We start from the raw sequence: 13409 nt of genomic DNA, 5'->3' as shown, positions 1-13409 counted from the left end.
AAGAACATTTAACTAGTAAAGATTGGTTTGAGACGAAAACGAATCAGCAAAAGTAGAGTAGCAAACTTGACGAAGTTATGGAGGGCTGAGACAGGGCACGCTAGGCACGGCACGCGGCAAGCCTGGTCTGGGCAGACGGCAGAACAGCGGACAGGGTGATCCCTCTCGACTGTCGCTGCTAGCTGCTGGCGGTGCCAGGCTATTGTTGTAACCTGAACAACATGAGCGGAGGCTTCCACGAGAAGGCAAGAGGACTGCAGCTCAAGCGTCCACGAGAAGCCAAGTAATCGAGCTTAAACATGCATGCATACTGCACGTTGATGGACTTTGGCCTTTATCGATCTTTGTGTTGTAATCTAAATAAACATTTTCTATATATACACATACACGTATATACGAGAAGAGGCCCCCTGGTTCTCGGAGGCCCGGTGCGGCGGCACCGCCGGCACCTGTCCAGGGCCGGCCCTGCACATGGTCCTTTTTTTCCTTCCATCCAAGTCCACCACCAGCCTACCTTCTCCTCCCCTTCTCCTGGCCCGGCTGATCCGTCTGCGTGTCGTCGTCTATATAAGCCCAGCCCTTCCTCCTCTCCCGCCCCACCTCATCTATCGCACTCTTCTTCCTTCCTTCCTTCTCCCGCCTTCTCCTCCCAGCACTCTTCTTCGAACACTGCCACATATACTTAGTCATCATCGTCCAGCAGCGCAGCAGCCCGCCGCTCAACGTCTCACAAGGGGATCGTCGGTCGGAATCTGATGGACATGGCGCACGAGAGAGACGCGAGCAGCGAGGAGGAGGTGGTGGCCGGCGAGCTGCGGCGCGGGCCTTGGACGGTGGAGGAGGACCTCCTGCTGGTCAACTACGTCGCCGCGCACGGCGAGGGCCGCTGGAACTCGCTCGCCCGATCAGCAGGTGGGTACCTATGTATATGTAGCTAGGATAGAATCCAGTGATATGCGCTGCATATATCATCGATCAGTTACATGGTGTCGATCGATCGAAGCTCTGCATCGCTAGTTTAGCGCACAGCCGCCTGAGCAATCGTGGTCTCGTGGAACACGAAGAAGGCTTTGTTGGCAAAGCTGTCACTTTGCATCTGGTACGGAGTACCTGCTAATGTGGAAACAGACAGAGCCTACAGTAGTGAGTGAGAAAGAGAGGACTTTTTAGTGGTTAGCATCATTCCCGGCCGTAGGGGTATTTAGTTACATCACGCATCTTGTCATCACTGACATACCACCCTCATGTCTCGTCTGCATAACTAATTGAGATCGACAGCAGGTGCTCGCTAGCTAGTGTGACATGTATAGTAGTATATGTAATCAGCAGCAATGGCGAGCGAGCGTGGAATTAATGACGTGTGGGTTATATTACTGATCATCATGTGACGATCGATGACGCAGGGCTGAGGCGCACTGGCAAGAGCTGCCGCCTCCGGTGGCTGAACTACCTCCGCCCCGACCTCCGGCGAGGCAACATCACGCCGCAGGAGCAGCTGCTCATCCTGGAGCTGCACTCGCGCTGGGGCAACCGCTGGTCCAAGATCGCGCAGCACCTCCCCGGCCGCACCGACAACGAGATCAAGAACTACTGGCGCACGCGCGTGCAGAAGCACGCCAAGCAGCTCAAGTGCGACGTCAACAGCCAGCAGTTCAAGGACGTCATGCGCTACCTCTGGATGCCCCGCCTCGTCGAGCGCATCCAGAACGCCGGCGCCGCGGGGGCTCCGCAGCAGCACAAGGCGGGCGCCGCGGACACGCCGCTCTCGTCGCCGTCGTCGTGGCAGCCCGGCGGCGGCGGCGGCGCCGACGACGGCCTCTACGCGTCGCCGGACCTCCCCGCCACGGACGCCTGCTGCTGGCCTCCCGCAGACTGCTACCCAGCCGCCGCCGCCGCCGCCGTCGGTGACGGTGACCATCATCATCAGCTACTGATGAACAACCCCGCCGCCGTGCCGGAGCTGTCGGCGAGCACTACCACGGCCGGGTCGGCCTCCCCGTCATCGGATTCCGGCGCGGGCGCACAGCCCTGCTGGCTTGCGCCGGTGGGTGGCGCGGAGTGGTTCACCACCACCTGCGACGCCTCCAGCAGCACCGCCGCCGTCCTCCTGGCCGGACACCAGCAGCAGCAGCAGCAGCAACAATGGTCGTGCCTGCTCGGGGAGGCGACGTGGGCGTCGTCATCCGAGCTCCCTGATCTGGGCTGCGTCGCGGACTTCGAGATCGGCAGCTTCGACGTGGAGAGCATCTGGAGCACGGACGACAGCTTGTGGTTCACGCAAGCGCAGGGCGTGTGAATTGAACCCACACGCGCGGCGACATGGAAATCCACGGCGTCAAATTAAACCGGTGGTGGATCGGACACCGCGCACGTCGGGGACTCCTCGCCTAGCGAAGGTGCCGAGAGAGCTAGCAGAGACACGGGTTAGAAGAAGGAGAGAGATTATTTTGGAGGAACCGAAGACGACGCGGGACGGCTACTCTTTGCTCGGTTCAAGATGCTTGCTGTTCTTGCCTCCAGGACTTTTCTTCCGCTCCAGTTCTACTCCGTTTCCTAGTCTTGATTCCCTAGCGGCTTGTAGGGTATATACGCCAAGAAAATTCCAGAAAAGGGGAAAAACGTAGCTGTTGTAGTAGTACATATATACTAGTAGCGTTAAGTGTTTGTACGTGCCGTCTAATTTTACACATTCTTTTTGAGTAATTAAGTTCAATACATATGAACAGTGAAGTTACTGATGACAGACTCTTTTGAGGGACATATATAGCATGATCGAAGTTATAACGAACGAACTTAAAAGACTCTGTTTGGGAGTGCTTTAGCTTCACAAAATTTGATGAAATTGATGAAACATATCATTATGAGCTTTAAAAAAATCGTAAAGCTGAAGTTGGAAACTTTTAGTAGATATTTAGATAAATTATTGTATTTCTTATTTAGATTAAAAGTATTTGTTAAAACCATTTAGATTTATATTATACATCACAGCACGCTGAAGCTAGTACTAGTGTCAAACACCACCCTAAGATCTGACAATTTCTAGAAGCGAAGGAAACCATAGGTGGTAGGAAGATGAGCGAGTGAGTTGAGACGTCAAGCCCAAGTCGCCTACAAGTACTACTACTGGGGGTCCAGCATGCGTACGTCCCCGCCAAATTCTCGCCGCTAATTGTGATGGATCCTCGATCACGCGCCTCTCGGTCCTCGGTCTCAGTGGGCGATCGACTCGCTTTGCTCTTTCCGGCCGTTTCTGTTGGTTTAGTTATCACCATGATGATTATATATCCGACGGCGACTCCATTTGTTTATGCCGACATGGATGGATGGATGTGCGTTTCGTTGCCGCCAGAGAGATCATCGGACCAGATCTATGGAGCGAGCGAGGCGGGGAGAGGAGGAGAGGAGAGGACGGAGACGTCGCGTCATCGCCAACAGTTCCCGGCCGGTGGCGTCGCGGGCCATCGATCGATGTGATCGCGGCAGGGCCCGGCGGGCATTACACGTGTTGCATGCTCTCTCAGCAGCCAGCAGTTACGTTCTTCTATAGTGTGCCTGGATGAAAACAGTTCTTTCTTTTCTCCACTTTTTTTTTGTTTTTTTCTTTTATTCCGCTTTCTTCTTCTTTTATTACGACGACGGCGATGGTAACGCTTGGATGCAGCCGCTGTGTGGGCCCGTACGTACAGACTCCGCGTCGGATCGAATGATCGAAAAGCGCAGAACATTACTCTATACGCGTTAATTATGAGGAGAACCTGTTTCATAGCATATGCACAAGTGATCAGTGAAGTTTAAAAGAGGCGGGAGCTGCTGTCCGGCGCAGCTTGGGATCTCTCTCTTCCATGGCCTATTTTCACACCGTATGTATGCATTTTTCCATCCTTTATTTTTTTCCCTGGGAGTAAACAAAATGGAAGAAAGAGAAACGTAAGAGAAGGCGGCTTGGCCGCCTGGGAAAAGCGCCCCCCCCCCCCCCCCTGCGCGATTGCCCCGAATTTTTTGCATTTTAACCCTTCATCGAAAACAATATCACGTTTGGACCCTAAAAAATTTTAATGTCATTTTTGGACCCTTTGCTCGGCGACATAGCCTATGGCGCCGAAGTAACACAGCTCGCCGCCATAGGCTATGGCGCCGAGGTAGGTGCTGCGCTGGCCCAAACGGACGACGTGACACCGACGTGGTACCGAGCTCGGCGCCATAGATCTTGGCGCCGAGCTCGGTTTTGTTACAAAGGTTTTCTAGCTCAGTTGGTAGAGCGTAAGGCTCTTAACCTTGTGGTTGTGGGTTTGAGCCCCACGGTGGGTGTTTTTTTTGTCTTTGTCACTAATTTTTTTTTGTTGTCCCGATTTTTTGTTTATGTCGTTGATTTGTCCGTCCAAATTTATTTCTCATCCTGTTTTTTGTTTTTGTGACTGATTTGTTTATTCATCCAGATTTTTTTTTGTTTATCCGGTAAAGAGAAGCACAAATATTCATGAATTGACTATCCTATACGATGGCCTATTTGAAATGCAAGATTATTATATAAATTAATACATGAATTTTGTAGTCTCACCAGTTTGATTTTATACAAAAGCACGTGAAGAAAAAAAAAACCTGAATATTTCTACAGATAAGCCTGTATTCTATAATCCGAATATGAGTACATATATATTCCAACGTTGTGGATGCGTCAAGGTTTAGATACTTGAATATTTCTGGAATAACGAAATGTGAGTGGCTGAACAGTGACAGGTATTTCATTCTTGTGTTTTCAGTAGGCCGCTTAATGCTCCTAATGAGAACACGGAACTCCTCTGGCAAATACAGCTGCCGGATAGTATACTTTGGAAGTTTCTCCAAAATAATTGCTTCGTAGTTTATGACACGGATAGCTGCATTTTTATACGAATTCCTGGCAAACCAGTGTTTCATGGCATAGAAGTTCTGAGCGTCAGTTAGGATATGAAAAGCAAAGTAGCCTGGCTCCTGAAAAACAAAAAAAAATATCTAGATGAATAAACAAATCAGTCAAAAAACAAAAAAAACAGGATGAGAAATAAATTTGGACGGACAAATCAGCGACATAAACAAAAAAAACACCAACCGTAGGGCTCGAACCCACAACCACAAGGTTAAGAGCCTTACGCTCTACCAACTGAGCTAGACGACCTTTGTGTACAAAACAAAGCTCGGCGCCAAGATCTATGGCGCCGAGCTTGGTACCACGTCGGCGCCACGTCGTCCGTTTGGGCCAGCGTAGCACCTATCTCGGCGCCATAGCCTATGGCGCCGAGCTGTGTTACCTCAGCGCCATAGGCTATGGCGCCGAGCAAAGGGTCCAAAAATGACATTAAAATTTTCTAGGGTCCAAACGTGATATTGTTTTCGATGAAGGGTTAAAATGCAAAAAATTCGGGCGATTGCCGTGCCCCGGCCGACCTGATCTCCACTCCACACTTGCATTGCAACCGTCAGCTTCTACCGGCGGGGCAGCGTGCTGAGCACTAAGGCTATCTCCAGCAACGTACTCTAAATTTCATCCCCTAAAGGAATATTCTCTGTCCTTTACAGAACACTCTAAAAGATTCCGTCCTCTATATTTTCTTCATCTCCAGCAACGTCCTCTAAATTCGATCCTCTATATCTATAGTATTAACAGAATTCATATACTATATTTATTTTTTGTAATAGTCATATTCATACAATTTATACTTACGTAAGTAATGCAAAAACGAAGTACGCAATTGAAATGTTTATCGTCTCCAGCAACGTCTTCTAAAATTCATCCTCTATATCTCATCATCTTTAATGTATTAACTTAATTAATAGAATTTAGTCATTTGCGGACTATAAAACGACATTTAGTATTGTGGCTGATGGCTGAAGCATTTCCTCAAACACTATGAGTGTGTCGTCGGGTGGCCGCCATAGATGTTGCCTTCACATATGCACACGAGAAGACAACCACAAGCCACCTGCAACTCACATCCTTGTCGCACGAGAGGTCTCAAACAGCAGCCACCAGCTACTCGCGTCGTCGCCTCGCCGCTTCCGGCCATTTTCGCGGCAAGGTGTACATCGCCATGGATCTTGCCTGGAACCAGTGGCACGTGTGCGCCCCGCGGCCACGCCGGTGCGGCGGGGAGAGGCGCAGCGGCTTCGACCAAGCTGAGGCTATCAAGGCCAGTAGCACGCCGATGAAGAAGCCCCATGGACGCGGCTTCGGAGCATCGTCTCGAGATCGAAGAACAAGTCGGAGCGAGCCGCGATGACAGGACGAAGACGATTTAGCGTGCGCACAGGAAGAGGCTATATTTGGAGGACGACCGTACCATCCGCTAAGATAGAGAACCTTTTACCGGACCTTGTTGGAGGAGTAAAGTAGCTGGCTACACGGTATATTTAGCGGACAGAACGATTTACAGTGTGCTGTTGGAGACAGTCTAAGGTGCAGGTGCCTGATGGTTGGATTGAGTCGGTAAAACAGAACAGCGCCGCGTCCCTGATTCTGTTAAGGAGGCAGGGCAGCACTAAGGTGCCACGACTGAAACGCCGTACGGACGCCGACGCGGTGGTGGATGGATACGGAGGCAGGCTAGGGGACTCCACTGAGGGCAGAAGATCCGCGTCGCGCCGCCCGAATTTTTTGCATTTTGGTCCTTCATGGAAAAAAATTCACGTTTGGACCCTAGAAAATTTTAATGTCATTTTTGGACCCTTTACTCGGCGCCGTAGCCTGTGGCGCTGAGGTAACACAGCTCGACGCCATAGGCTATGGCGCCGAGGTACGTGCTGCGTTGGCACAAACGGGCGTCGTGGCGCCGACGTGGTACTGAGCTCGGCGCCATAGATCTTAGCGCCGAGCTACATTCTATATAAAAAACTTGTTTAGTTCAGTTGGTAAAATACAAGGCTCTTAAACTTGTGGTTGTGGGTTCGAGCCCCTCGGTGGGTGTTTTTTTAATACTTTTTGTCTTTGTTACTTATTTATTTTTTTGTTGTCCATATTTTTCGTTTATGTCGCTAATTTGTCCGTTCTGATTTATTTCTCATCCAGTTTTATTTTTGTGATTGATTTGTTTATTCGTCCAGATTTTTTTATCCGGCGAGCACAGCAGCTGTATATTACCCACCGTGGGGAGCATTTATGGTCATCTAGATGCTTGATAGTAGAGCTAGACAAACAGCCACCCTACAATTAGTGTCTAGGCAGCCAAGATGATGACCACAGATGGTCTAGATGTTTTTCTTCAAAAAAAATGTAGCTGCAAATGTGCAAGCAAGTAAATCCATACTTATTTTTTTTTAAAGTGATATTTGAGGCATGACTCGTAAAGGCACAAATGCATCAAAAAAAACTTTCAGTTGCAATGATATGGTACTAAAAGTTGGCACTAGCCACAACCCACAAAGGTGTGATTAGAGCTACCTGCCTATCATAGCCAGTTATCAATTGGGATCCAGGCTCAATCCCAAGCAAGCAATATGCATCTGTTCATTCAGACTTCTCGCCATTAGCATAGTAGATGGCAACAGATTGGTACAAAGGAACAAGCCAGCACAAAGGATTTTTTTTTCTAATACTGTTGTGGCTCTCCCTCGTTTGCTGTATATACATACATAGATGAAAGGTCAAGTGAAGTATTTCTAAACACTGTTCATTCTTCTCAAGTGATGGAATATTCGCTGCCCCCATGGATTTACAAGTGCTGCCCTCACCCCACGATTCGTGAAGGTCACACGATATTCATGTTTTGCGAATCAGTAACCCTATATTGCAAATGTGAAGGTTACTGATAAGCACATGAGAGAAATTTTGAAGGGCAAGTGAGCATAAGGAAAAAAAAGGGCACACGCAAAAAAAATCAGGATGTAGGGCTCGAACCCACGACCACAAGGTTAAGAGCCTTGTATTTTACCAACTAAGCTAGACAAATTTTCTGTACAGAACGGAGCTCGGCGCCAAGATCTATGGCGCCGAGCTCGGTACCACGTCGGCGCCACGACGTCCGTTTGTGCCAACGCAGCACGTACCTCGGCGCCACAGGCTATGGCGCCGAGCTGTGTTACCTCGGCGCCACAGGCTACGGCGCCGAGTAAAGGGTCCAAAAATGACATTAAAATTTTCTAGGGTCCAAACGTGAATTTTTTTCCAATGAAGGACCAAAATACAAAAAATTCGGTCACGCCGCCGCGGTGATCCGGATATATCAGTTGCCCAGCTGGCGAGCACGACGCGGGGCGGACGACGCGGCGGTCCCTCGCTCGTAGTCGTGCGAGAGCCCACGTCGAATCGTGGATCATATGGGTGAAGTGAAGCAACTAAGCAAGCCGGAGCCGCGACAAGCGCCAGCGCGCGCAGGGCCAGGAGTCGATCTGAGGCCCAACCCGGAGGCCAACTGGGCAACTGGCCCAACCCAGACCGAGGGTTGTGTTGTGAAGAGGTCAACCGTCAACAGCGGCTCACGGACTCGAGCAAGACCCTCGTGCCGATATGCATGACATGGCATGGCAGGCATGGGGCGCCCTTTTCTCCTCGCGCTCTTCACACCGGCGCGTGCCGGCCTTTTTCCCCGGGTCCCTACTTCCTATTGGCCGGCCGGGCCCGGGCCGCCCCTCGCTGCGTTCACTCTATCATGGTCATGGACGGACGCTTACATCGATCGCCAAGTGCTACTTACTGCTCGATCAGTGTAGTGGCTGGGACTGCGATGGCTACTGGATGTGTCGTTACGCATCGACTGTATTCATTCTGCATCTGCACTGTATATTTGTGCCGGGACTGATGCGTTGATCGAAGCACGAAAAAAGCACGACCTACACATAGCATGGTCCAAAATATTTTACTATCAGGCTAGCACGTCCCGATATATCAGGTCGGGTTTGAGCCGAGGTTGCGGCCCACAGACGGGCACGAGCACGACCCATTTAAGATAGATACGAAATGGCTCATGTACAGGCACGAAAAGGCTCATATCTCTACTATATTAAAGCACCAGTTTCAACGGTTTTCCCGCGTTAATATTTTTCGAAAAAAAACTTACATTTCTTTAGAATCAACCCACACTCATATAATCTCTTCTCTACTAATATAATAGGAGAGTTTATGTACAAAATAAGGTGAAAATATGTATAACTGAGTGTTTGAACCTTTGTTGTTGGCTCCACATTTACACATAGCTAATCAATAGAAAACATATATTTTGTACTTTATTAAAATTAAATTTATCTTATGTCATATATATATAAACCGTAGCAATGCACGGACATATCACTAGTATTTATTAAAACCACACTTCATTCCACACTCTCATATACTTGATAAAGAACACAAAGCTAGAGATAAAGCTAGTTAGATATTTTTGTAGCTTTGAATTAGAGTATGTGATGTAATTTTACTTTTGTTATGAACATTAGATAATGAACTAAACTTACGAACTTTTTGTATAGAGCTAGGTGTATACGAAAATAATTTGTATACGAGATAGTCATTGCATAACTATGGTAACTTAATACAAATATTAAGTTTGATTTTGGTCAAATTTATCTTATCTTATCTTTTATTTGTTTTATAAATTTGTTTTGAATTCCAGGATCTGGTGTGAATTTTGGGCCAAAAACTGAATTTCGGGTCTTAATGTAAATTTTGGGCCGCACGAAATGAGACCGACACGTTTAACAAATTACATGCTAGGCTGTGGGCCAAGGGCTAGGCCCGTGAGCCGGCCTGACACAACCCGAAATTCAAACAAAACAGATCTTTTCGGGCTTGGGTCGGGCGGCACAAATGTTTACCTATTCCTGCACTAATTGTTCAATAATTCGTGAGATGTGTGTGATTTGTTAAGGCGATATTTAATTTGTTCATAGTTGGTAGACTGTGAAAGCATATATACTTGATGGCCATGCATGCATGTAAACGTGGTCATCGTGATGGCACGTCAGTACATAATATGTCCTTACTTCGAGTTACCTTTTTTATAATAATGTGATACAAGTGGATAATTAAGAAACAAATTCGGACGCATATCGTGATTTTATTTGATAAATATTTAAACCGCGTGTACCCCATACGAATTAGAGTAGTGCATATACAGATTTTGGACCCAAGATAGAACTTGTGTAAGGATCTGATGTCATCTAAAATTAGGTGAAAAGTCTACCATTAAAAATCAAGCTCATAAAACAATCAGAACTACAAGCGACAGTGCCGCTTGACAACTAACAATGCCACACTGGCTAAATAGGTCCGATTACTTTGAAACTTACTAAGTAATAGCTACCACATGTAAGTAATAGTTTCTTCTAATATGATGCTCAGTCTAGCATTTTAATAGAAACTGTAACAACTATCTAGGATAACAAATTATGCATATGAATATCAAACCCTAGACAGTATGAACCGAACTGAGTAAAGTATACCAAACAGCAGGGATGCAGGGGAATATTTGTGTTTAAATGAAACTCAAACCTGCTGTTAGGAACCTGCCTGGTACTGCCACTTCGATGCACGGCACTATCGCTCCTGTGCACTGACACGCTCTGCTCGGCACTGCCACTCGATGCAGAATACTCAAAAGCCGCTACGCCTGCAAGCAACACTTAGATATGGACTTGGTGGTGCCCTGTGTCAAGTCCATTAAGTACCTGCACTCATAAATATGCACATCCAATTATATCTAATGAAAAGCAAGTAACGCAATTCAAAACGTAAAAGAGACAAGACATAAGGATTTATCCCATGGTTCAGCTCGGCACAAAGCTAAGCCCTGCCTACCTCCACGTTGTGGAGGAAACTAAATCAGCTTTGGAGTCACTTTCAACTCACTTCTCTTCTCTAACTCACCACCAAGGTGATGGGTCAGATTTCCTCTGAGATATCGGGTAATTACATACCTTATCGTGACTCACCACAAGCATGGGAGCTCACCAACTGACGCCTAGCCGTCTAGGAGGCTTCACCTCTAAGAGTAATGAATGCACAACGAATGTTGGCGAAGCCTGATAAGTGCTCAAGGTTGTCTTTCTCTAAATCTGCTCTCTAGCTCTTAATCACACAGTAATCACTCTCTAACATTTGACTAAACACACACTCCCACAAAAAGAGGAGTTAGAGAGGCTTAAATATGGCTTGGGATGTGTTGGGATTGTTCTGGACACCAGCAGGACCCCTAGGGCGTGGGATGGGTATATATACACCCAAACCCAAAACTAGCCATTTGGGGTTGTACAGGGCACTGTTGTTCCTCCGAGCAGCATTATCGCAGCACAACCTACTTTCCGAAAAATGCCATAACTTTTGACTCGGAACTCCGATTTCAGTGATCTTGGACATTTTGGAAAGCTTGTTTCGAGGGCTATCCTACCCAGCAAAGAACAAGCCCAAAGACCATAAAGTTAAAATTTTGTGCTTTGTGAATCTCTCATGCTAACACTCGGGGTTCGGTTAGTTTGAGCACTTGAGACTTGTCTATGATTTGACTTGCATCCCCTTGATAGTGCGACATACCTATACTCAAGATCAAGAGAATATAACTATTTTAACCTCTTGAGCCTTCAATGCCTTCATATGCCATTTCTACTCAATATCATCTCATAAGGGGTTGCAATCATCTTTGTCTCATCTCTTCGAGCAAACACACCTTGAGCATGTGACTTGAACCATTTCACCATATATGAGTTCAACTCATGGCTTCAAGTCACTTCCACTAATGATTTGATCCTCAACACAATATGACTCTTCATAGCTTGATTAGTTCCTCGACTCAATACAAGTACTCTCTTCTTCACCTTAGCCATGGTACCTCGGTCCCCAAGTCGTCGCTTGGCCTTCACCTTCGCTTAGTATCTCGAAGCCTTTTCCTTGCTATATTAACCCTATCAAGCCATCCTCAAGTCACATCATATCGAGTATTCATTGAAAACCCATTTCTTCAATATAGTGATTGAAAGGGAAATCGGGTTAACCATTTCTTATAATTAATTTTGGTGGTTGATAGTCAACACAAACACATGGACTAACTAGCTTGTCTAGAATATATGTTTTACAGGTGCATAAGGTTCAACATAAACCAATAAAAGATTCAAGTTAGGGACTCAATTTGAAACAGAGCAAAGAACTTGAGTGTGCTGAGAGTTGGCGCACCAGACTGTCCGGTGTGCCACCGGACAGTGTCCGGTGCACCATGACCATACAGATGTCAACCAGCCACTCTCGGGAATTCTAGGGCGTAATCCGCTATAATTCACCAGACTGTCCGGTGTGCCACCGGACTGTCCGGTGAGTCAGCGAGCAACGACTATCCAGCGCCAACGGTCGACTCTGCAAAATGCTACAGTGATGAACAGTGTCACGTAGAAGTCAGAGCAGCGAAGTCAGAGGGGCACCGGACTGTCTGGTGTGGCACCAGACTGTCCGGTGTCGCAAGAAGACAAAGCTCCAATGGTCGACCGAGCTCCGAACCCTAACGGTTGGGTGACATGGCAGCGCACGGGACAAGGAACAGTGCCTGTCCGGTGGCGCACCAGACTGTCCGGTGCGCCCTTCGCCAGCAGCCTCCCCAACGGCTACCAAAGTGGTTGTGGGCTATAAATACCCCCCAACCACCACAACCTTTGGCATCCAAGTTTTCTGAAGATCACATTCAATACAAGAGCTCTAGCATTATCTCTAAGACACAATTCAAAAGATCAAATCCTCTCCAAGTCCCAAATTCATCTCAAACACTTAGTGACTTGTGAGAGAGAGATTTTGTGTTCATTTGCGCTCTTGTTGCTTGGATTGCCTTTTTCTTTTCCCATTCCTATTCTCAAGTGCTTTGTAAGCGACGCAAGAGACACAAAGTGTGTGGTGGTCCTTGCGGGGTCTAAGTGACCCGTGAGATTAAGGAAGAAGGCTCACTCGGTCTAAGTGACCGTTTGAGAGAGGGCAAGGGTTGAAATAGACCCGGTCTTTGCGACCTCCTCAACGTGGACTAGGTTCTTTGGAACCAAACCTCGGTAAAACAAATCACCGTGTTCACTCGCCTTTATTCTTGTTTGATTTGTTTTCCCCTCTCTTTGGACTTAGAATTTAATTCTAACGCTAACCCCTGACTTTAGTGCATGCTTAAGTTTATAAATTTCAGGTTTCGCCTATTCACCTCCTCTAGGCGACTTTCAATTGGTATCAAAGCCAGTGCTTCATTAAGAGTCTAACCAACTCGAACTGATGTCTAGAGATCACACCAAGAGGGAGATTGTGACCGGCGACAAGCCCATGGGCTCGGGTAGGACTCTCTCAAGGGAGTCCGGCAACAAGTATAAGGAGGAATCCTGTAACGCCCCGAATTTTTGGAGTTGAATTTTTTTTCTTTTCTTTTCTTCACTCGCCAAATTCGGGCGTTACCCTTTCCTTTTTCCTTTTCTCGTCGCCAAGCCCTGAT

At 47.4% G+C, this 13409-nt stretch overlaps 1 protein-coding gene across 1 annotated transcript; it reads left to right on the top strand.

Moving 5' to 3' along the window:
* The first annotated feature begins 524 nt into the window (after positions 1-524).
* On the top strand, positions 525-2742 carry LOC100272451 (uncharacterized). The gene is made up of 2 exons (NM_001146925.1): positions 525-912; positions 1404-2742. Exons 1-2 carry the CDS (start codon positions 756-758, stop codon positions 2294-2296), a joined length of 1050 nt encoding a protein of 349 aa, NP_001140397.1. The 5' UTR covers positions 525-755; the 3' UTR covers positions 2297-2742.
* Positions 2743-13409: the final 10667 nt, after the last annotated feature.

The sequence above is a fragment of the Zea mays genome, chromosome 9 (assembly GCF_902167145.1).
Source record: "Zea mays cultivar B73 chromosome 9, Zm-B73-REFERENCE-NAM-5.0, whole genome shotgun sequence".
In the NCBI taxonomy this organism is placed as follows: Eukaryota; Viridiplantae; Streptophyta; class Magnoliopsida; order Poales; family Poaceae; genus Zea; species Zea mays.
Note: the sequence above shows the minus strand (reverse complement) of the source record. Positions and strands in the feature narration are given on the sequence as shown.